The sequence below is a fragment of the Rhinoderma darwinii genome, chromosome 6, assembly GCF_050947455.1.
Source record: "Rhinoderma darwinii isolate aRhiDar2 chromosome 6, aRhiDar2.hap1, whole genome shotgun sequence".
NCBI classification, from domain to species: Eukaryota; Metazoa; Chordata; class Amphibia; order Anura; family Rhinodermatidae; genus Rhinoderma; species Rhinoderma darwinii.
Genome location: NC_134692.1, coordinates 111,369,518 through 111,393,875, shown reverse-complemented (window position 1 = coordinate 111,393,875; position 24,358 = coordinate 111,369,518). Strand labels below are relative to the sequence as shown.

At 43.8% G+C, this 24,358-nt stretch overlaps 1 protein-coding gene across 1 annotated transcript in view; it reads left to right on the top strand.

Annotated features, from left to right (window-relative positions):
• LOC142656620 (vitellogenin-like) overlaps positions 1–24,358 on the top strand; it is a 138,400-nt gene that overhangs the window by 17,697 nt on the left and 96,345 nt on the right. Inside the window, exons 2-4 of the mRNA XM_075831547.1 lie at positions 8,452–8,502; positions 17,387–17,547; positions 18,908–18,978. Coding sequence (XP_075687662.1) covers positions 8,452–8,502; positions 17,387–17,547; positions 18,908–18,978 — 283 coding nt within the window. The remainder of the gene's footprint in view (positions 1–8,451; positions 8,503–17,386; positions 17,548–18,907; positions 18,979–24,358) is intronic.

Below are 24,358 nucleotides of genomic sequence, written 5' to 3'. Positions count from 1 at the left end.
GACCTTAGAATAGAAGCCTATGGTGATCCATGTTCAATTAATTAAAAATGCAGTAGTTGATGTGTTGCAGCCTTAATGCCTACATTAAAATATCGTATTTTGGCTATGTGAGACAATCCTTAGTGCGTCCGTTGGGATGCACATGGGCATACTCGGGCCCTCCAAGTGTAGCTACTTTGGAGATACAGAACCAATTTTGACTAGTCTATGTAAGACGTCTCAAATCATGTGGTACCACTTTTACCACTTTCTTTAATTCAGGAGGTCATCTTTTAGCTTTAAAGGGAGAGACATTATAGAGTCCTTTTCTTTTTTGCGATTTCTGGTACCAGCACTCCACGCTTTTAATCCAGCTGATTTTAATTAAGGAACGACCTCATAAGTGTTTCTGCTCTTGTGCTCTCAGTATCTAAAGGTGAGTTCATTCCATCTTTTCACTTGTCGTGTTGCTGTGTGCTGTCTGTTTCTGTGGTGCTGCACTTGTGGGGGGACGTGGCCCAGAGCCAAGGTGGCTTGGCCTGGCAGCAAGGATGCATCTGGGCCTCTGGGTTGCTCCCTCTGTGGGTGCGGTATTTGTAGTGGCGGGCGCCGCTATGTGGTGCTGCAACCAATAGAGTAAGAACCCACTTATCGGAGGTCGCTGCGAAGTGGCAAGTGGGCTTATACACTTTGATCAAAATGTTAACTAAGAACCTCATGTTGATGTTCATGGATTAATATTGTGGATGTGCGGTCCTTGTTTCTCCTCTTCAACCAGTATCTTTTAGCTTTAAGTTGTTATCACGTCACAGAGCACAAAAGGGTAAAAAAAAGTTAGTAATATGCGGTTCCCTTACTGTTAAGAGGAAATTTATGGGGCTCTGGCACTTATGGGAACACTTCTGCTATCACCTATGTTGCACTGTGGTTGGCACAAAGCAGGCACTTGCTGTGTCTCATGAATGCACTATAGCTTTTACTATTATGTGCGCACTGTGGTTTGCTCTCTTAGGGCTTATTCGCACGAATGTTGAACACATCTGTGTGACGGACAATAAAACAACGGCCGTCACATGGACGCGTTTATTTCAATGGGGCCATTCACATGGACTTTGTTTCAAGCTCTCATCCAGGTCCCTGCGTCGACTGTCTCCTCCAGGGACCGTCTTCCTGTCTAAAGGGAATTGTAGAAGAAGCTGCGGCCAGAAGTGTAAACACAGCGTGATCTTGCTATTGAAGCTGAGATCACGCTGTGCAGGGAAGGAGAGAAGCTGTGTAGCGATGATTAGACAGAGTCATACAGACAACACAAACACCGCCCACAGAGAAAGATCAATGGTACTGCCCCTTTTGGCTAGTAAAGCCTCATTTGCATATTTAGAAAAAAGCTCATAACTTTTAAAATAATAAACGCTTTGGTAAATAATATTCACTGGAATTATCAGCGTCACAGCGCCTATTAGATTAGGTAGGAGATTGGACATTACTAAACTAGTGACAGATCCCCTTTAAGCGGATATTGTGGTGCTAGTGAAAAATCTGCTGCCTCTTCATGGGGGTATTTTAGATTTCAGAACGTCATACGGTGTGCATACTTATCTACACTGAGGAAAGTTACTACTTTATTACCAAATATGATAATTTAAAGAATACGCCACAAAAATATATGCAGCTCAATGTATTTGTCTTGTTCTGTTAAGTTGTTAAGACTGTTATTCAGCAGTTTAGAATATTTGTCTCTGGGAACGTTGCCTAGTTATGCAGTAATAATTTAAAAAGGTTCCTATTAAAAAGTGCCTGTGCAGTTAAAATTCATGCATACATTTTCGTACATGCATTTTTTCCCCCCTAATTAAAGGCTATGTAATTCTTTGAAAGGCAAAACATTGTTTTTAATAAAAAGGTGTATCAGTGTGTTTTGTATAACTTAAAAATAATTTTTAATAAAAAGTATTTACAATTTTAGATACAGCTGCTCTGTACTCTCTATACAGAGCAGCTGTATCTAGTGCTTTTCATTGAATCCGTCAGTCCCGCGGACCTGACGGCTTCAGTGACAGCTGGTCCTGCATGTCTGTGACACGCAGGATCCACCTGTAAACCATAATTTCTAAGCTATGAACTTAGATGTAATAGATAACAGGTGGGTCCTGCGTGGAAATACAGAGCAGCTGTATCTAAAAAAGCAAAAATAGTTTTTAATAAAAAGTATTTACAAAGTTGCACGAAACACACCTTTTTATTAATAAAATAATAATAATAATAATAATTTGCCTTTCAAAGGATTACATAGCCTTTGAGGTAAATGGATAAAACAAAACAAAAAACACACCTAGATAATGCTTGTTTCAAAAATCATAAGCTTTAAAACCCCTAAAAAACGTAGTGGAAAAAATTGCAACATGTGGTATTTCATAAAGTCTCACTTACTAGCAATGCCCATATGGCTGTAGTAGTAAAACACACAATTGCAATGTAAATGTCCTTTGTGACCCTGAACTAACAACAATAAAAAATCTGGCCCAAAAAAATGTGATTTCCGACTCTTCCACTAACTATCGATTTCTAAAGGGTCTCTAAAATGTCTACATGTTGCTGTGGATATATACAATGTGTAATAAAGTAGGTCTCATAATTAATGGAAGTTCATCGGAGTTTATAAGTAACCCCAGAACAAAGTGGTTAAAATAGCTTTGATTTTACGGTTTTCTGCCCATTTGCAGCACAATGTAAGAATTGCTGTTTAATGTGATTTTTATTTTGTAATAAAATACAACACTTGACCCACAACAATGACTGTGATAAAGGGAAGAATTGAACAATGGAAGATATATCCTCCCCTTATTCAAAGCTGTCGACAGATGTCATTGTAAAATGCCTATGGCGAGAAAAGACACTATTGTTCATGGTTTCTTTTTCTTTTCAATTGATTAACGTTGAAAAGTTCGAAGTGAATGGGTCACAGTGAAAGTGGTAGAAAATGGCGTAACAGCACATCTCCAATGAGATATTTTCTTTAGTTAAATTACTATTAACTTTGCATCCTCTTTTATTACTGTTCATGATAATATTTTTAAATTTGGACAAAATGTTATCAACTGTGGTGCATAGCATTATGTTCTGCTCTCGACAATCACACAGGCATATGGCCTCATGCACACGTCCGTGCCCGTAATCAAGGCCCATGATAGTGGGCACGTCCGGCCACCGACACCCGGATGCTCCATTTTCATGCCGTGCTCCCATACAAAGTATGGGAGCACGGGCCGCAAAATCCAAAAGGTAGGACATGCTCCATATTTCTACGGCACAGACACCTTTCCGCAGTGCTACGGAAAGGTGTCCGTGGCCAATACAACCGGGCGTGTCCATAATGGCAGACCATATTGTGGTCCGCAATTACAGAGTTTTTTTTGCGGTTGTGTGCATGGGGCCTTAGTCCCGGCTTCTTATATGACATGAGATTTATATAACTGGATCATAATCTTTCTCAGCTCTTTTTAAGTGACCCGAACCAATTCTGAGAACAAGGGTTATGTTGGATGGCATCTGTGAGGTACCTTCTGTTGCCACCCCCCTTGCACCCATACGTGCGCTCTTAAATAAGTCTACCATACAGTGCCTAATATAATGTAATAACGTTATAAAGTTACCACTATATACTGTTAAAATAATATGTTGCAGACAAGTAAATATCACCATGTAATACAACATACAGTGCCCAAATACTAACATAGTGTGATCTAATGACACTGTCATACAATGTCCAAATAGTAATGCTATTCAATTAAAGTTTATGGTGGTTGCTAGCCATAGGTATCAGGCCATCAATAGCGCCAGTAGGTAGGGATGGATAATGCACCCTGTGCGACTGTATAGGTCGCTAACCCCTAAGGCTAGCCCCGGGTGCCCAAAATGGGAACGTATGGGAGATATGGAAACATTATGGCACCCTTGTTATTGGAATTGGTGGGGGTCTAGTGGCTGGACCCTAACTTATGATATTTTTATGGTATATCTAGTTGATGTGCAACAAAGTCTATAGTTGGAAAAAACTATTTTCCATGCACTAAATATACATGGTTTGGGTCACACTGTGAGCGGCTTGCTTCTACGATAAATATTGTTCATGGTCCTGTCTTTGAACTATATCTTCTTTGCTTTTAATTTTAATAACTGGGAACTATTTGGTCATTTAATTTACATGCTACTGATATTCAGTGCCTGATCTCTGGGACCACAGCTGTACTGGATCTGCTACATACAATCTTTATTTATTGAAGTTTATGTACATGGATTGTCATGCAGAAATAAGTACGTCATATTCATACAGGTAAAGAAAAGCAGTGAAGCATCACTCCTTCCAAGTGAAAATCAGTGTTTATTCATCCAAGGTTTAACCCCTTAATGACCAGCCTATTTTAGACCTTAATGACCAAGCCATTTTTTAAGTTTTTCCATCGTCGCATTCCAAGAGCTATAACCTTTTTATTTTTGCATCGACATAGCTGTATAAGGTCTTGTTTTTTGCGGGACAAGTTGTATTTTTTAATAGCACCATTTTGGGGGACATATTATTTATTGATTAACTTTTATTAACTTTTATTTGGGGGGAAATAGAAAAAAACCTGAAATTTCGCCACTCTTTTTCGCGTCTTAAATCTACGCCGTTTACCGTGTGATTTAAATAACACAATAACTTTATTCAGCGGGTTGTTACGATTGCATCTATACCAAATTTGTATAGTTTTTGTATGTTTTACTACTTTTACACAGTAAAAACGCTTTTTTTTCAAAATTATTTGTTTTTGTGTCTCCATATTTTTTCACCGATGCGGTTGTATGAGGGCATTTTTTTTGCGGGAAGACTTGTAGTTTTTATTGGTACCATTTTGGAGTAGATGCGACTTTTTGATCACTTTTTATCAATTTTTTTTAAAGTCAGTATTCACAGAAAACAGCAATTTTTCCATAGTTTTTTATTGCATTTTTTACGGCGTTCACCGTGCAGGTTAAATAATGTAATAGGTTTATAGTCGGGGTCGTTACGGACGCGGCGATACCAAATATGTGTAACTTTTTAACTTTATTTTGTTTTTTTAATAGTAAAGCATTTTGTAAGGGGAAAATTAACTTTATTAAACTTTTTTTTCACTTTTTTACTAGTCCCACTAGGGGACTATAATATGCGATTCTCCGATCGCATTTATAATACACTACAATACTTTTGTATTGCAGTGTATTACTGCCTGTCCGTTTAACACGGACAGGCATCTGCTAGGTCATGCCTGCGCCATGATCTAGCAGGCACTCGCTCCAGGCAGACCTGGGCGTCTTTATTAGACCCCCGGCTGCCATTGGAGACACAGACACTCGGCGATCGTATCGCCGGGTGTCGGTGTGAGAGAGAGGGAGCTCCATCCATCTCTCCAAAACCACTCAGATGCGGTGCACACTATTGTGCACCGCATCTGAGGGGTTAAACTGGTGAGATAGATACTAATATTGATCTCACCCGGCAGAGCAGGGACGCTCCCAGCCCTCAGCTGCCTCTGGCAGCTGAGAGCAGGGAGATTTGACAGCTTCCTGCTCTGTTTACTTATTCCGATGCCGCGACTTAAAAAGTCTATGGCATCGGAATAAGGCCCATTAGTGAGCGACGTAGAACGGTCACTAACGGGTTAAAGCAACGTTTCATTTCATTCATATAGGTCAAACTGACAGAGACAGTCCCGGCAAATTTTTACCCCAGACGTGTCCCGCTAACTGCCATATCAATTGTATCTGCGTCCTCAGGACGCAGATACAATTGAATACAATGGCAGAGCAGGAAACTATCCATTCCCTGATCTGCCATTCACTCCTCCTGGAGCGGAATCCCCGACTAGAGCGTTGCCGATACTACGACCGTGGATTCCGCTCCTGGAGGAGCCCCTTATGTCACTATTCATATATGGAGAGTGACGTCAGGGGCTCCTCCAGGAGCAGAATCCCCGGCCAGAGAGTTGCTGGCACTCTGGCAGGGTATTCCGCTCCTAGAGGGAGGGCCTGAAGTCCATGTCTATATATGAACAGTGACGTCAGGGACTCCTGGAGTGGATTGCCGAGCCAGAGCATTGCAGATGCTCTGCCCGGGTATTCCGCTCCTAGAGTGAGAACTTGACATCCCTGTCCATATATGAGTAGTGACGTCAGGAGCTCCTCCTGGAGGGGACTCCCCGGCCGACGCTCTGGCCAAAGATGCCGCTCCTGGAGAAGCCCCTGACATCACTATTCATATATGCACAGTGATGTCAGGGGCTCCTCCAGGAGTGGAATCACCGGCCAGAGCGTTGCCGACGCTCTGGCTGCTCAGAGGGGTAGTGCTATCTACAAGGGTTTGTGTGGCACTATCTACAAGGGGGTGTGAGTGGCACTATCTACAAAGGGTGGCACTATCTACTAACTCTTTGAGGAACTGTGTGGCACAATTTACAGGGAGCACTGTGGCATTATCTACAGAGGGCACTGTGGCACTATCTAAGAAGGGGGTGTGTGGCACTATCTACAGAGGGCACTGTGGCTCTATCTACAGAGGGCACTGGGGCACTTTATACAGGTTGGGGAAATTTGGCATTATCTACGTTGGCATGAGGCATTATCTACAGTGTGGCCGTGTTGCACTATCTACAGGGGGCACTGTGGCAATATCTACAAGGAGCAGTGTGGTGCTCCATCTACAGGGGCACTAAGTGAGGCACTATCTATGCTGGTTTGTACGCTACCAGTAGTGGTCCGCACACATCACTTAGCCTTAGTGATAAAGTGACACATCACCTGCCTGTAAAAACAAAAAGGATAACCTGAGAGATATAGCAGTTGTCAGCCTAACTAGTGCAGAAATTTGTTAGATTATTTGTATGCAGAAAGTCACGCCTCATTGGCCACACTCACCAGATAAACCACACCCCATAAGACACACCGACCAAGGAAGCCGCACCCGAAGTGTCCCTTGAAAAATTTATATTCAAATGTTGGCAACTGTAATCATTGCTTCCTATACAAGCTGGAGTTATTTGAATAATAAGCTACAAGGGCTGTTAGCGGTTTGCTATAGCCTATATTCAGTGATTGATGTAATTTGTTAATGTGCATTGCTGCATCCTATTTGAAGACTCCATGTATTCTGCTGATGGCCTCCTACGGGGAAGACGTGGGACTTTGATTTTCACACCCTACAGCTTGTGCTTGTACAAGGATTAGTTTTGCCAATAACAGTTTATTACAGAAATGCTTATAAAGCTGTAATGGGGTAGGGAGACCGACAGGTGAGCCCTAATCTACCCACCACTCAGTCCCTGCCTACTTGCAACGGCCCGTCCTAAGCGACGGCGTACAACTGGGCGACGGTCCCTACACTCACTAAGTGCACGACAGACAAACAGACAAGGGTACACAGAAGCTAAGGGAAATGGGGCTGTTGCCCACGGCAACCCCGTGAGCAACAAGGATAGTGAACGAGCCGAGTCAAACCAGGAGTGGACGAGGTACAAAACACAGAGCAGGAGAATAGTGAACGAGCCGAGTCAAACCAGGAGTGGACGAGGTACAAAACGCAGAGCAGGAGAATAGTCAGTCAAGCCAGGGTCAATATGAAGCAGAAGACAAGTAGTAAGTAGCAGCAGCAGAGCCAGGAAACAGACTGAAACAATCACAGGCAAAGGAGGAGCAGGAAGTGAAGGTATAAATAGACAGAGGGCGGGAGCTAGCTCCGTCTGGCCAGGCTGTGATAGGCTCTCCCACTCCTCAGCCTCCCAGGCTGATTGGTGGAAGAAGGAGTCACTCGACCAGACTTAGGAGCAGGTGCAGAGTGAGTAACCACGGGCGTCAACACAGAAGCTGTGTCAGGCAGATCCTTTACAAAAGCAACTCCTTTCTGTAATAGTTAAAGGGGTATTGCTATCGTAGAATGTATATGATATAATATTCTGTTATGCTATAACATTCTGATATGTGGGATCCAACCTCTGGGACCCTTGTCCATTTGAATAATGGTCCCCACATCATTTTTTTCTGCATTGCAGTGTTCCCGATACCCAAATAAGGCTGTGTCGTAGTTCCCTGCACATTGACCCTCCCAGCTACCCACAGAACTACAACACAGCTCCATTTACTTGCAGTTCCCTGCATAGCAGGTGGCAGGGAACTCCGGATAGGTGGAGGTCCCAGCGGTTGCACGCTGCCAATCAGAGTATTTTGGCATATACTGTGGCCCCTTTATTCTGAGGATCAGGATCCTGAAGGAATTGTGGGACAGATTTTTTTTTTCTGCCTGCAAAAAACTCTGTGTGAACAAGTCTGTGTTTAATAAGTCCCTTGATTCTATTATACTTTGCTTTTTATTTTGCTGTCTCTACTGTATAGAAATCAATGTTTATTGTAATTGACTAAATAGATTATTTTCCTTACTGTGCATCTTTTTTTGCTTGATAGGTGCGTCACAATATATTGTAGATGTTGGAACTTGCATGTCAGAATGTCCAGGTAGGTGTACAATATGTAGTATGAATAGAGAATAATATAATGTATAATAATAATATCATAATTATATAGTTTATTCTTAGATACAATTTTTATAATATCATCTTATTTGACTATCAACCAAAACTAGGCTGACAGCACATGGTAGTGGCTGCTGCATTCTCCTTTACTTCACTCAGTTGAACAACATAAACCGCAACAATGACCATTAAAACATCATGATATGGGGGCGTGGCCTGGATGCTGACTGTGGCGGACGCTTGATTCGGAGCTCCGTCCTCAGACCTCTAAGCGACACTAAATAAGCGACAGAAAGCCGACTTACCTGACTTATACCGGAGTCCCGGAGTGCAGGCGAGATGATGACCAGGAAGAGGGGCAATAAAACCGGCCCGAAGCGTCTGACGGACTTCTTCTCCACCCGCAGCATGAGGCGGGAAGAGATCCAAGATGGCGCCGGCGAGACTTCTCCAGGAGACTCCAGCGCCTGTGGCAGAGGCTCCGGACCAGCTTCTCCTGCAGCTTCTCTGGGTGAGTCACCACACACTCCGGTGTGCCCCAGACAGAGATCTAAGGAGAGAGAAGGAGATGGGGTACTTGCAACTAGCCCTGGGCCAATATCGCATGCTGACAGGGCAGAAGTTCAGAGGCTGGAAAGAGAGGAAGACGGGCATATAGCAAACCCTGACAGACAGAGTCTAGGAGTTTTGGAGGAAGGGGCTGCAGGGGACGGTGACCCCATATCTAATCTGCCCACCACAGATCAGGTGGCGTCAGAGAAGTTTATTAAGGACATTGTAATGGCGCTCAGAGGATCTTTGCAGCAGGATATGGCCAAAATCACTGCCAAACTAAATACCTCCATAGAAGATCTAGGTACTAGAGTGGATCACGTGGAAAACAAGATCGGTGATTTCACACAGGCCCATAATGATCTGGTGGATGCGCACTATGTGTTAGAAGAGGAGGTGGAAGCTATAAAAAATAAAATGGCGGATATGGAGGACCGAAACAGACGGAACAATGTTAAGTTTCGAGGCATTCCGGAATCGGTGGCACAAGCAGATCTTCAGGGGTATCTCCAGAAGCTGATTAAAACCTTATTACCCGACACCCATCCTCCGGATTGGATTATTTATCGTGCTCACCGTCTGCCTAAACCCAAAGCTTTGCCGGCGGACATACCACGTGACGTGATCTCCCGCATTCATTTTTATCATGTCAAGGAGGCCTTGATGTTCGCTGCGCGGAAAAGGCAGCCCTTACCAGATCCATTTGGAGGAGTCCACTTATATGCGGATTTCTCGCAAGCTACGCTCCAAGCAAGGAGGGCCTTCTCTCCGGTAACCCTGGTACTTCGGAATCAGAAAATACCTTATAAGTGGGGCTTCCCTACGAAGCTGGTGATAAGGAAAGATGAACGCACCCATGTATTGTTTAAACCTGCTGATGGAGAAAAATTGATGTCAGACTGGGGGTTCCTGCTCCCGGGTCCACAGCGGAAAATATCTCCTAGGGGACCGGCGAGGATCTCCCCAGAGTGGTCAAGGAGCACAGATACTAGATGAAAGACTGGCTTTATTGGCTAAACGAGAGGTCGAGTCTCATCTAGCCGAACTTTCACCCCCGAAACCTTTACGGGATCGCCAAGGTCGATGGGATCCTACTGGAACTGTTCCTGGTTCCGGAGAATGTTGTTCTTCAAAAAAGAATGCATTTTTTTATGTTTCTGTTTTTCCCGGTTGTCTTCCCGGTTGTTTTATCCAAGCAGCTTTTTCAAGAATATCCTTTTCAGTACAGTCCAAAGATGTAATGTAAAAATGATTCAGTGCCTTATGTATGTTATATCGCAGCTTTGTAATAGGGATTATGGCGGTTAAAATAATGTCTCTTAATGTCAAAGGTCTAAATAGCCCTTTCAAAAGGTCGTCAGCCTGGAAGGAGGCTTTGAAATCTGGGGCAGACATTATGTGTCTGCAGGAAACGCATTTTCAGCAATCGAATTGTCCGGCCTTTACAAATGCTAAATTTCCTCATGTTTTTATGTCTAATGCGGGGAAAAAAAAGGCGGGAGTTTTGATAGCTATCAGAGATACGATAGATTTTAAATTGGTGGACTCCCGGGTGGATGAGGGGGGGAGATTTCTTGCTCTGATATGCTCCATTAATGATACCCTAGTCACACTAGTCAATATATATGCTCCTAATGTCTCTCAGATTAGATTTCTAAACAAAACCATAAAGAAAGTTCGCAAAATCCAACAGGGACAGCTTATTTTCTGTGGAGATTTCAATATCATTCCAGACAGAGTTTTGGACTCTACCAGTAGGAGCAAGAGGTCTCTCCCTACTTTGTCAGGGTGGATTCAGCAACAAGACATATATGATGTGTTTAGATGTCACAATGCTTCGACAAGAGAGTTCTCCTTTTACTCGCCTTGTCACCATACTTTCTCTAGGATAGACTTGTTTTTGGTAGATAAGTGGTTGCTGAATTCGGTGATAAAAGCTGAGGTGGGAGACATTACGTGGTCGGACCATGCTCCGGTCTCCATGCAGGTAGCGTTGTCACCCTGGAGTCGCCCGCATAGGTCATGGAGGAACAATACTTTTCTGATGGCCTTGACCCAGTATAGAGGGCGTATTTCCTCCCAGATAAAGGACTATTTTGACCTAAACGATTCACCGGACATAGACCCATTTGTGCTGTGGAACGCCCATAAGGCGGTGATACGCGGGCTGTTGATCCAACAAAGCTCTCATTATAAAAAGCAAAAACAGCTGAACATAGACCGCATACTAGCACAGATTAAATCCCTGGAGATGCAACAGCAATCCTCCCCGTCTTTTACGGTTCACGATGCTCTGACTAAACTAAGACGGGAATTGAGAGAAGTACTGATTGCAGACTTTGATAAAAGTTTGACCTCCCTTCGCATGACATACTACACCTCACACAATAAGGCGAGTAAATATATGGCAAACAGGGTGAAACACAGACGGCAGAAGTCGAGGATACCGTTTTTGATAGCGGAAGGAAGTGAGCCAAAAATCTCGAATCCCCAAGGGATAGCGGATAGGTTTAGCCAGTTCTACTCCAAATTATACAACTTGCGGGGAGACCCCAGTATAGTGCCACCTACAGCAGAGGCAATAGATAGATTTCTAGATCAGATTCAGTTGCCAAAAATAACTTCTCTTCAACTAGAGCAGCTAAACGCTCCTATTTTACCAGGCGAAGTGTCCAAAGTTATAAAATTAGTTCAACTAGGTAAAGCCCCGGGGCCGGATGGGTTTTCATCCGAATATTACAAATTTAACGAATCTATTTTGACCCCTTACTTAGCTCGTATTTTTAATGTAGCTATAGAGAGGGGAAGCCTCCCGGCCGAGATGTTGCAGGCTACTATTGTAACAATACCTAAACAGGGGAAATCCCCGACTATCCCAGCCAATTTCCGACCCATCTCATTGTTAAATTGCGACACAAAGCTTTATGCAAAAATATTGGCCCAACGTCTTTTGACAATACTCCCCACAGTGATTCATAACGATCAAGTGGGATTCACTAAGGGGAGACAGGCGCCAGATGGCACAAGGCGCATTATAAATCTAATTTCCAGGGTGGAGGCAAGTCGAACGCCCTCTGTTCTCCTTACTCTGGATGCAGAAAAGGCGTTCGATAGGATACACTGGGGATTTGCCTTTGAAACTATGAGGAGATTTGGTTTTTCGGGAGCCATCCTAGGAGCAATCGGGGCCCTGTACTCTGCACCTTCAGCCCGGGTGTTGGCTAATGGGATGCTGTCTGAGCCATTTAGTATCACCAATGGAACAAGGCAGGGCTGCCCATTATCTCCTCTGCTCTTCACTATGGTAATGGAGCCGATGGCGGAACTGATACGGATGGATATGGGGGTGCGGGGAATCTCTGTAGGACATAGACAGCATAAGATTGGATTGTTTGCGGACGATGTCATACTGACCCTCACAGAACCATTGTCCTCTCTCCGCAGAGTAGCAGAGATTTTAGCACAATTTGGCAACGTGTCTTATTATAAAGTTAATGCCTCCAAGTCTCAGATATTGGGAGTGGCCATACCATGGACACTGCGAAAAGATATACAGAGGGAGTTTCCGTTTGGCTGGGAGGAGATGTCGATCCCTTATTTAGGCATAAAATTGTGCTCGCCAACATCTAAATTGGCTCATATTAATGTTCTTCCTCTTCAGGATAAATTGCAAGACGAATTAAAGCGTTTGTCAGATACGGAACCATCCTGGATGGGCAGAATAATCCTGTATAAAATGCTTATTCTCCCCAAAATACTCTATGTGTTTAGGACAGTGGTGGCGCCTATACCGGCTTTTATTCTCCGTAAGTTACAAGATCAGTTGATGCGGTTTATATGGAAAAATAAGAAACCTCGGGTAGCCAGACAAAGTCTATACATACATAGACAGAGAGGAGGGATGGGAGTACCGAACCTAGAGGCCTACCATAAGGCCATAGTGTTACGACAATTGCGATACTGGTGCACTGCATCCTCTGGCTCTAGTTGGCCGACGATTGAGCAACACTTGATAGGGGATATTCCCCTGACCTCGCTACTATTAGCTCATGCAAAGTTTCCAGGGAAGGTACTTCCTAAATTTCCTACAGTAAGAGTATCGTTACAAGCATGGAGACATATCCTGACAGGGACACCCTCCTCTAATCCGGGGTACAAACTCTTTTTACCAATAGATGCTCTTGAACTGTTAATTCCTGATCTGAATCTACGTAACTGGGTCAGGTTAGGAGTGACAACGCTGGCAGATCTTTATGGAGAAGATAGCATTAAACCTTTCTCAGAATTAAGAGAAGAATTTGCCTTGGCTCATTCCGAATTCTTTAAATACTTGCAGATTCGACATCTCCTCCCGACAAGGGAACACGCACAGGTTTGCATCCCCTCTAAGATACATCATCTGCTATTCGAGACATCAGTCATAGAATCTAGCTTAACAAAGTCCTTCTATGAAGAACTATTGGGAGATATGATGATGGCCAAAAATAAATATGTGCTACAATGGGAGAGGGATTTGGGATCTACTTATACCATAGAGGATTGGTCCAGGGCCATTAAGTGGACGTTAAGGTCCACCGTGAACTCGAACCTCCTGGAAGTATATCATAAGCTGGTGTTACGATGGTATTATACCCCCCTTCAGATCTCCAAGATATACCCAGGGGCTAACGCGGAGTGCTGGAGGGGGTGTGGAGGACTGGGGACCTTACATCATATATTTTGGGAATGTCCCATTATCGCTCCGGTGTGGGTTTCAGTGTTCAATCTGGCCTCCAGACTGTTGGAGGTTCAAGTGACACCAAATGCAGATCTAGCCCTTTTGTCTCTAAATATGGGAATAATTTCACCAGAAGATAGAGCCTTGTTTTGCCATATTTGTCTGTCGGTTAAATTATTGGTGGCCAGAAACTGGAAGTCAGTCTCGGTCCCGTCTTTGAGGGAAATTATAGAAGAGGTCTCATCCCATTGTGTATATGAAAGATTATTTGCACTTCGTCAGAATAGAATGAATAGATTCGAAGCTCAGTGGCAAAGGTGGACTGACATGTTCCCAGGTTAGGACAGGCGAAGGTACAATGGGGACTCACACGTGGATTACAAAGCAATAAGAGGAGAAGGGGTTAATAATAATGGTGGAACACATTAAAGGATATGAGAATGTTCTGAGAAAGCCTTCCCTGTTTCCCTATCCCTCCCTTTCCTCCCCACCTTCCCTTACGAGATAAGGTTTTTCAGGTTGCCTACCTCAGTTGTACAGGATAATATTACTCTGTTTGGTGAACATCTTTTTGATGATATAATTTATTTGCTTCTGTACAAAAATGTTTCCTATGTTTTCTATGTTTAAAATCAATAAAAATTTAATGTTTAAAAAAAAACAAAAAAAAAAAACATCATGATATGTGCTATAAAAAAAACTAAAGGGAGACAGTTCGGCATCATGCACATGGCCGTAGCTGTGTGCACGACCTGTGATTACAGCATGGTCGGGTAGCGAAGTGTCATCCGCGGGCCGTCCGCAATCACGGACCGTGCACACATTAGATGTCAATTGACTTCAATGAGCCCTGGAAACCCCGGTCGTGTGCATTGGCCCATAGGTTAGCATGTGTTTTATACTATCCGCAATTAAGGATAGTATACCGCGCAAATGCATTGTCAACAATGCCTAAGGGTAAATTCACACGTAGTGTAAATACTACAAATTTGCTGTAACGTATTTAGTTGAGGAAAGTCCACAGTACAAGGCCTCATGCATACGACCGTAAGGGTTTTTATTGTCTGCAAATACGGATCCGACGGCTAAGGATACACATGCGTAGTCGTCCGCAATCGAGGAAGCGGCCATAGACTTCTATGGGCGATTTTATGCCGCAATTGTTGACCAAAATAGGACATGTTCTATAATTAGCGGATCATTTCTACGGCCCGGACACACATCTAGAAATATACGGAAAGGTGTCCGTGGCCAATAGAGATTAATGGGTCCGCAATTTCATCCGTAATTACGGATGAAAATTATGGTCATGTGCATGGGGTCTTATACAATAGCAGCAGAGTGGATGAGATTTGAATAAAATTCATCCACACACTGCGTAAATGATAAGCGGAAAAAACGCTCAAATTGTCCTGTGGTGCATTTTATTTATGTCAATTGTATTTGCGTAATTGCTGCTTATTTGTTGCGGATTTGTTGCGTGTATACCCCATTGAATTCAATGGGGGGGGGGGGGGACCCCCAATAAATAACAGATGTTGCGATTTTTGTGGTGCCAAAACTGTTTCCGCTGCAAAAATCGCAACAAAAAAATACATCTTATACTTATTCAGAATTCTGTACTTCTTTGTCCAGGCCAGCCTCCTGGGATGACGTTTCTTCCCATGTGACCACTGCAGGTAATCACAGGCTGCAGCTGTCACATGGAATGAAATGTCATCCCAAGATTGTGGACATATCCTTTTGCCGGGTTCCCACGTGCCCGATACGCTGTGTAAAACTATGCAGTGTATCCAACCTAGAACCTGAAGCACATTCCGTCCGAAAAACGGCACCACTTTGTTTGTTTGTTTGTGCTGTTTTTTGGGTAGAACTTCCGCTGCGTAAAGCGGCACTAGAAAATAACAAAAACATTCAAACTTACCCCAACACTTCTCATGGTGACGGGTCCCTCCTTTGCCATCTGGTCCAGCCTCCCTGGATGACGCTGCAGCCCATGTGACCAAATGTCATCCCAGGAGGCCGGACTGGAGGAAGAAGGAGGGAGTTCTGGGTAAGTATAAATTATATTTTTCCCTGAGTTTCAAATGTTTGCTATTCCGCCGCAAAAGTTGCAACACCTGGTAAAACCCGCAGATTTTTTGATGCGGGTTTTACCTCCCCATTGAATTAACAAAAATGAACAAAAAAGCATCAATTGCGCAAATACAATTGACATGCTGCGGATCCCAAAAATGCGCCGCAGGTTAATTTCTGAGCGTTTTCTCCACTTATCATTTAAGCAGCGTGTGGATTAGATTTGTTCAAATCTCATCCACTCTGCTGCTGCTTTTTTAGGGCTTATTCAGATGAACGTATAATACGTCTGTGCAACGCGCGTGATTTTCACGCGCCTCCACGGACCTATGTTAGTTAATGGGGCCGTTCAGACAGTCCGTGATTTTCACAGCGCGGTGTCTGCTGCGTAAAACTCTCGACATGTCCTATATTTGTGCGGTTTTCGCGCATCACGCACCCATTGAAGTCAATGGGTGCGTGAAAATCACGCACAGCAAACGGAAGCACTTCTGTGTGGCGCGCGTGATTTGCGCAACAGCAGTAAAAACTATGAATGAAAACAGAAAAGCACCACGTGCTTTTCTGTTTACAAACATAAAAACAGAGTGTCCTAATGATGGCGGCTGCGCAAAAATCATGCAGCCACGCATCATATGGGGATGACACACGGAGCTGTTATGGACCTTTTGCGCGCGCAAAACACCGCGTTTTTTGCGCGCGCAAAAAGCACACGCTCGTGTGAATCCGGCCTTAAGCTGTGGATTTTCCGCAACGAAATCTGCAGCATTTACGCTACCTGTGAACCCGGTCTCATAAAGAAGCCTATTGAAAAAACGCCTGAAAAAACGCCACATCCAGAGCATGCTATGTTTTGCAAAGAATGACACTGACTATAAAAAAAGCAACCAAAACGCTGTTGTATGTAGTGCATTTTATATATCACTATAGACTTTAATGTAATCTGGCCACACTAAAAAATGCGTTAAACGCCACTAAAAATGCAGCAAAATCCTGTGTGTGAATAGAGTCTAAATCACATCATATGACCTGTTTTTTCTTATATGAAACATCTGAGGACAATTCCAAGTTGTTTGCATATGAATGAGTCACTGTCTTTTGTCTTTCCTTGTAGACCTAAAATGTATTATTATATAAATTAAAGAACTAGCCATAACATCTGTATTTATTGTAACTTTTTTTTTCTCACAATGAAATTTTTATTCTAACTGGTGTTTTTTTTTATAACAAATGTCTAATTTTAATAAATATTGAATTTGGAAATATTTAATTCATGATTAGTGTGATTTTGTGTAATAAAATTGCCTGTTTTCCTTTCTCCCAGTAACAGTGCTCAGCCTTATCCACTTGAATGGAATGCCAGGCACAGTCCATGGACCATAGTGACGCTGATCTTTCTAAGATCACACAAACCCATTAACTTAGACAACAAGATTAAGAAAAAACCCTTTTAATTAGTCAGAGACTGTATGTAGATTATGTTCCTATTGTTTCCTTCATCCTCATATATGATGTTTTCTAGGTACTGGACAGCTGGCGTTCCAGAAGGGAAACAAATACACCTACAGCTATTCTGCAGTCACCGAGACATATTTACAAGGAACTTCTTCTGAAAGGAGTCTTCTGACATTAGAATGTTTTGTTCAGATAGAAGTCATGGGAAAATGTCATATGCTTTTAAAGGTGGATACTGTATTTTATATTTAGTATTACAATGTACTGAACCAATACTACACAAAAGTGTTCCCACTTATTATTCATTATTATTAAAGGGGTTGTCCACTATTGGACAACTGATGACCTATCCACCAAATGGGTCATCAGTACATGATCTGTGGGGGTCCGACACACTGACCCCGCACCGCTAAGCTGCTCCGGCCGCCTCCAAGCACCGGACGTACATGCCGGTTACAGTTGGCTCAGGCCACTGAATAGTGGCCAACCTGCAGTAATGCAGCTCTGCACCTATTCAAGTGAGTAGGAGCAGAGCTGCAGTTTGGCAGCACGGCTGCTATGCTATGTACGGAGACAACTGCTTCCGGCTCTGAACATAATAGGCCATAACATCCAGTGCCTGGAGGCAGCAGAAGCGGCTTAAGGGTGAAGGGTCCGGGTGTCGGACCCACACCGATGATATACAGATGACCTATCCAGTCGATAGGTCATCATTTGTTCAGTAGTGGGCAACCTCTTTAATGACATGTCCTACACAAAAAATGTAATCTATTCCTATATAAAAAAAATATGCCATGTTTCATACCATGCTGAATTATGGAGATATTCTGATTTAGAAGAATTTCTTCTATGGGAGAACATGGCGCCTCACAATGGCACCATAACGCAGCACTAGGAACCCCTACGGCTTCATAATACGGAGTTGTAGGGACTCCTTCTGCCGTTGTAAAGGCTCTGTGCATGCGTCTTTGCTGTGTGCAAGAGGCTGTTGTTTAAAGTGTAACTAAACTTTCAAAAGTTTTCAGGAGCGCTGAGCTGCTTAGTTTCTGATCGGCTTTTGTCGGAAAGCTGAGCAGTTAATGTACAGACTCATAGACTTTCTATTTAACGGTACACCAATTGCTCAGCTTTCCGAGAAAAACGAATCAGAAACTAAGCTGCTCACCCAGCACTTATGCCGCTTCATTTTATCAATCGGTGGGGGCTCCCACCGGTCAAAACTTCTGACATGTCACTATAACATGTCAGAAGTTTTTTCAAGTTTAGTTACCCTTTAAACATTTTGGTGATTTTTGACTAGAGGATTTTGCCAGTAGTTATAGCACTCCTATTCAACCCCTTTGGTTGCCAAATAGAGAACAAAGCAACACACGAAGGGTGAAATGACAACAAACAATCACAATATATATATTAGATGAAGGGTGTAGAACCACTTTCTAAGACTTAGAATTTCATATATATATATATGAGCACTGCCCAAGAGGTATGTGTATTTATTAATATATTTCCCATTGCTTATATAGCAACTGCATATTCCAGACTGTATTCTACGTTGTGTTCATTTTATTTTTATTTTACTCTTTTATAGATACAGAATGCACACTTGAAGGCAAATGTGACGTCAAAGCAAGGTTCACAAAAGGAATTTAATGAGTTAAGGTAATAATGTAATTTTGAATGGAGCCCGCCTTAGCAGCAGAGCACATACTCATGCATAAATAACTGAAGGGGGTTTTACACTGGGCGATTATCGGGCAGACAAGTGTCCATAGAACGCTCGTTGCCGATAATTGTCCTGTGTAAACAGGGGAACAATCTGAGTAACGACCGCTCGTCCCCATCCATAGCTCCGTGTGACAGGAGCAAGCGAGCGCGGATCAACGATGTCTCGTTGATTGGCGCTTGCTGCACCAGCCGAGTGTTGGCCGGTGTAAAAGGGCCCCCACATGCAGTACATACATAAAAACATATACAAATATACTGTACATGCAAGCAAACATGTACAAAGATGCACAAATGACTACACATATTTAGACAGACACCCACACTGGCAGACAGGACACACACACACACACACACACACGCGCGCACGCACACACACATACACATACATACACATATACATATGCACATGCACACATACACATACACATACACATACACATACACACACACACACACACACACACCTTTATCAACATGGAGAACCTTGTCAGTTTAGCATTAATAAACGTGAAAAGACATCAACTATAATCCCGAACCACCGCAACCATGATGGACATGTCTTCGTAGGTACTACAGGTGACTTGTACTAATCCTAGTACATAATCGGAAAGGGACACGGTCCCACACAGCCAGATATAACATCTGAAACTAAACAAAGGAGTATAAAAAACATACAATACAATATCTAAAGACCACACATTTTAAGGGAACAATACACATGGAAGGGTGGGCGACTAACTGTTCTTTGGCTGGAGAGATCTAAACAAGAAGGACCTCCCACTCGGGTTCACTATCTGGGTCCACCCAGACATGTGATCCCCCAGGAGAAGCTCCCAGCCGAATTAAGGGGATATTACCTGACAGTCAGTTGCTTCCTGGCTTAATCAACCAGGGAGTCCTGAATTATACGTACGCACATACATGCACATCCATTAAAACTGATACACGGAATGCACAAACATACATATGCATATATGTTGTAGGGTTGCCACCTTTGAAGTTTTGCTGAAATCGTGGCAAAATACACCACAAAACCGGAATGTGAAATTACATCCCAATATGGGTAAAAAGTGTGTGTGGTTTTAGGAGCACTGCTTCCCCAATTGACTTTCGTTGCTGCGCAGGCAGACAGTGTGCTCAGCTGCTAAATATGGGTATCTCTGACTCTTTACTGCCCTGCCCGCTACAATTCTCCCCCAGCGCCAATCTCACACTTGACCTAGTCCTTGACTGTTGACAATATTAGGGCCGGGCAGCCTGGCAAAGGAGAAGTATCCAATCCAAATAGAAAGTAATCTGACTACGCACACACAGTTTTATATGCAAAAATACCTGCACTTGCTAATGCCTGTCAAAAATTTGTACTGGCATTAGCCTTCCTGGTTGCAACCCTAATATCTAGGTACACACAAATACATACACACGGACCCATTAAAAGTACACAATGCCCTCGACCCCTAGTGTTATGTTCATATTAATAGTTCATTAGTCCCCCCCACACCAGTACCTATTGTATAATAATACAGTATATTACATATCCCTTCCCACTGTTATCTCCATAACACATAGCAATACTGTCAGCTCTATAATATTTAACACATTTTATTACTGTTAGTTGAGCCTTCCTGTCCAGATTCAGTCATTGCTGTGTTTGGCTCCTCCGCCGCCCTCTATGTAGGTATATGGACCAATCAGCACTTCTCTGTTTTTCAGGAAAAGTGCTGATTCGTAGAGCAGCTTTCAGTCATCGAGTTTACAGCAGACAAACTGTGCCCCGAGCGCAACTAGGAGGGAAGGTAGGGGGGTGCCAAGCCAGGGCGGCATGGGCATAGTTGCGAACAGTCCCAAATTTGAGGGGACTGTCCCGAATTTACAGAGACAGTCCCGGCAAATTACTTTCCCAGACATTATCGGCAAATGCCATATTAAATTTTATTTGCACCCTCAGGACGCAGATACAATTGAATAATATGACAGAGCAGGAATCTATCAATTCCCTGCTCTGCCGTTCACTCCGCCTTTAGCGGAATCCCTGGCCATGGAGTTGTCGACGCTCTGGCCCGGTTTTCCGCTCCTAGAGTGAGCCCCTGACATCCCTGTGCATATATGGACAGTGAAGTCAGGGGCTCCTCATGGAGCAGAATCCCCTGCTTGAGCATTTCCGATGCTCTGGCTGGGTATTCCACTCCTAGAGGGAGCCCCTGACAACCCTGTCCTTATACGGATAGTGACGTAAGGGGCTCCTCCAGGAATCCCTGGCCAGAGTAGTGCCGACGCTCTGGCTGGGGATTGCGTTCCTGCAAAAGCCCCTGACGTTCCTATCCATATATGGACAGGGACATCAGGGGCTCCTCCTGGAGCAGAATTCCCGGACAGAGTGTTGCCGACGTTCTGGCCGGGGATTCTGCTCCTGGAGAAGCCCCTGGCGTCACTATCCATATATGGACAGCTACGTCAGGGGCTACTCCAGGAGAGGAATCCCCTGCCAGACCTGGGATTCCACTCCTAGAGGCAGCCCCAATGGTGCTATCTACAGGAGGGTGTGTGTGGCACTATCTACAGGAGGGTGTGTTTGGCACTATCTACAGGAGGGTGTGTTTAGCACTATCTACACGGGGTTGTGCATGGCACTATCTACAAGGGGGGCTGTGTGGCTTTATCTACAAAGGGGGCACTATCTCCTGGGGGAGTATGGCAGTATCTACAAGGGGTGTGTGTGGCAATATCTACAAGGGGGCGTGTGTGGCAATATCTACAAGGGGGCATGTGTGGCAGTATCTACAAGGGGGTGTGTGTGTCCGTTTCTACAACGGGTGAGTGTGGCACTTTCTACGGGGACGGGGGTGTTTGGCAATAACTACAAGGGGGGGGGGGCTGTGTGGCTTTATCTACTGGGGGTGTGTTTGGTACTATCCCCTAGGGGGGAGGGTGGCAGTATCTACTAGAGGGGAGTGTGGCAGTATATACAAGAGGGGAGTGTGGCAGTATCTACAAGGGGGGGGGGGTTTGGCACTATCTACAAGGAGGGGGGGGGTTGGCACTATCGACAAGGGGGGCTGTGTGGCTTTGTCTACAAGGGGGATGTGTGGAGCTTTCTACTGGTGGGGGGTTTGGCACTATCTACAAGAGGGGCTGTGTGTCACTATCTACAAGGGGGTCTGTGTGGCACTATCTGCAAGGAGGGGGGCTGTGTGGCACTATCTACAAGGAAGGGGTGTGGCACTATCTACAGGGGGGGGTGTGGCACTATCTACAGGGGGGTGATGGCACTATCTAAAAGGAGGGTGTGTGGCACCATCTCCTAGGGGAGAGTGGAAGTATCTACAAGAGGGTGTGTGTGGCACTATCTACATGGGGGTGTTTGGCATTATCTACAAGGGGGGATATGTGTCACTATCTACTTGGGGGGGGGGGGGCGGAGTGTGGCACTACTGGGGTGGTGTTTGGCACTATCTACAAGGGGGTGTGTGGCACTATATACTAGGGTGGGAGTGTGGAAATATCTACAAGGGGGGCTGTGTGACACTATCTACAATGGGGTGTGTGTGCCACGATCTACAAGAGGAGGCTGATCATTATGTCACCACCATATATTCTCATTAGCCCAAATTATACAATCTGTTTTAGTCAGGCACACTTTCCTCTTTAATTTATTTTATTTTCATTTTTTGTTATGTTAACTATCTAATATAACTACAGTGAAGGAAATAAGTATTTGATCCCTTGCTGATTTTGTAAGTTTGCCCACTGTCAAAGACATGAACAGTCCAGAATTTTTAGGCTAGGTTAATTTTACCAGTGAGAGATAGATTATATAAAAAAAAAAAAAGAAAATCACATTGTCAAAATTATATATATTTATTTTCATTGTGCACAGAGAAATAAGTATTTGATCCCTTTGGCAAACAAGACTTAATACTTGGTGGCAAAACCCTTGTTGACAAGCACAACAGTCAGACGTTTTTTGTAGTTGATGATGAGGTTTGCACACATGTTAGATGGAATTTTGGACCACTCCTCTTTGCAGATCATCTGTAAATCATTACGATTTCGAGGCTGTCGCTTGGCAACTCGGATCTTCAGCTCCCTCCATAAGTTTTCGATGGGATTAAGGTCTGGAGACTGGCTAGGCCACTCCATGACCTTAATGTGCTTCTTTTTGAGCCACTCCTTTGTTGCCTTGGCTGTATGTTTCGGGTCATTGTCGTGCTGGAAGACCCAGCCACGAGCCATTTTTAATGTCCTGGTGGAGGGAAGGAGGTTGTCACTCAGGATTTGACGGTACATGGCTCCATCCATTCTCCCATTGATGCGGTGAAGTAGTCCTGTGTCCTTAGCAGAGAAACACCCCCAAAACATAATGTTTCCACCTCCATGCTTGACAGTGGGGACGGTGTTCTTTGGGTCATAGGCAGCATTTCTCTTCCTCCAAACACGGCGAGTTGAGTTAATGCCAAAGAGCTCAATTTTAGTCTCATCTGACCACAGCACCTTCTCCCAATCACTCTCAGAATCATCCAGATGTTCATTTGCAAACTTCAGACGGGCCTGTACATGTGCCTTCTTGAGCAGGGGGACCTTGCGTGCACTGCAGGATTTTAATCCATTACGGCGTAATGTGTTACTAATGGTTTTCTTGGTGACTGTGGTCCCAGCTGCCTTGAGATCATTAACAAGTTCCCCCCGTGTAGTTTTCCGCTGAGCTCTCACCTTCCTCAGGATCAAGGATACCCCACGAGGTGAGATTTTGCATGGAGCCCCAGATCGATGTCGATTGACAGTCATTTTGTATGTCTTCCATTTTCTTACTATTGCACCAACAGTTGTCTCCTTCTCACCCAGCATCTTACTTATGGTTTTGTAGCCCATTCCAGCCTTGTGCAGATCTATGATCTTGTCCCTGACATCCTTAGAAAGCTCTTTGGTCTTGCCCATGTTGTAGAGGTTAGAGTCAGACTGATTAATTGAGTCTGTGGACAGGAGTCTTTTATACAGGTGACCATTTAAGACAGCTGTCTTTAATGCAGGCACCAAGTTGATTTGGAGCGTGTAACTGGTCTGGAGGAGGCTGAACTCTTAATGGTTGGTAGGGGATCAAATACTTATTTCTCTGTGCACAATGCAAATAAATATATATAATTTTGACTATGTGATTTTTTTTATTTTTTTTAATATAATCTATCTCTCACTGGTAAAATTAACCTAGCCTAAAAATTCTAGACTGTTCATGACTTTGACAGTGGGCAAATTTACAAAATCAGCAAGGGATCAAATACTTATTTCCTTCACTGTATATTGCTTGTAAAATGTACGA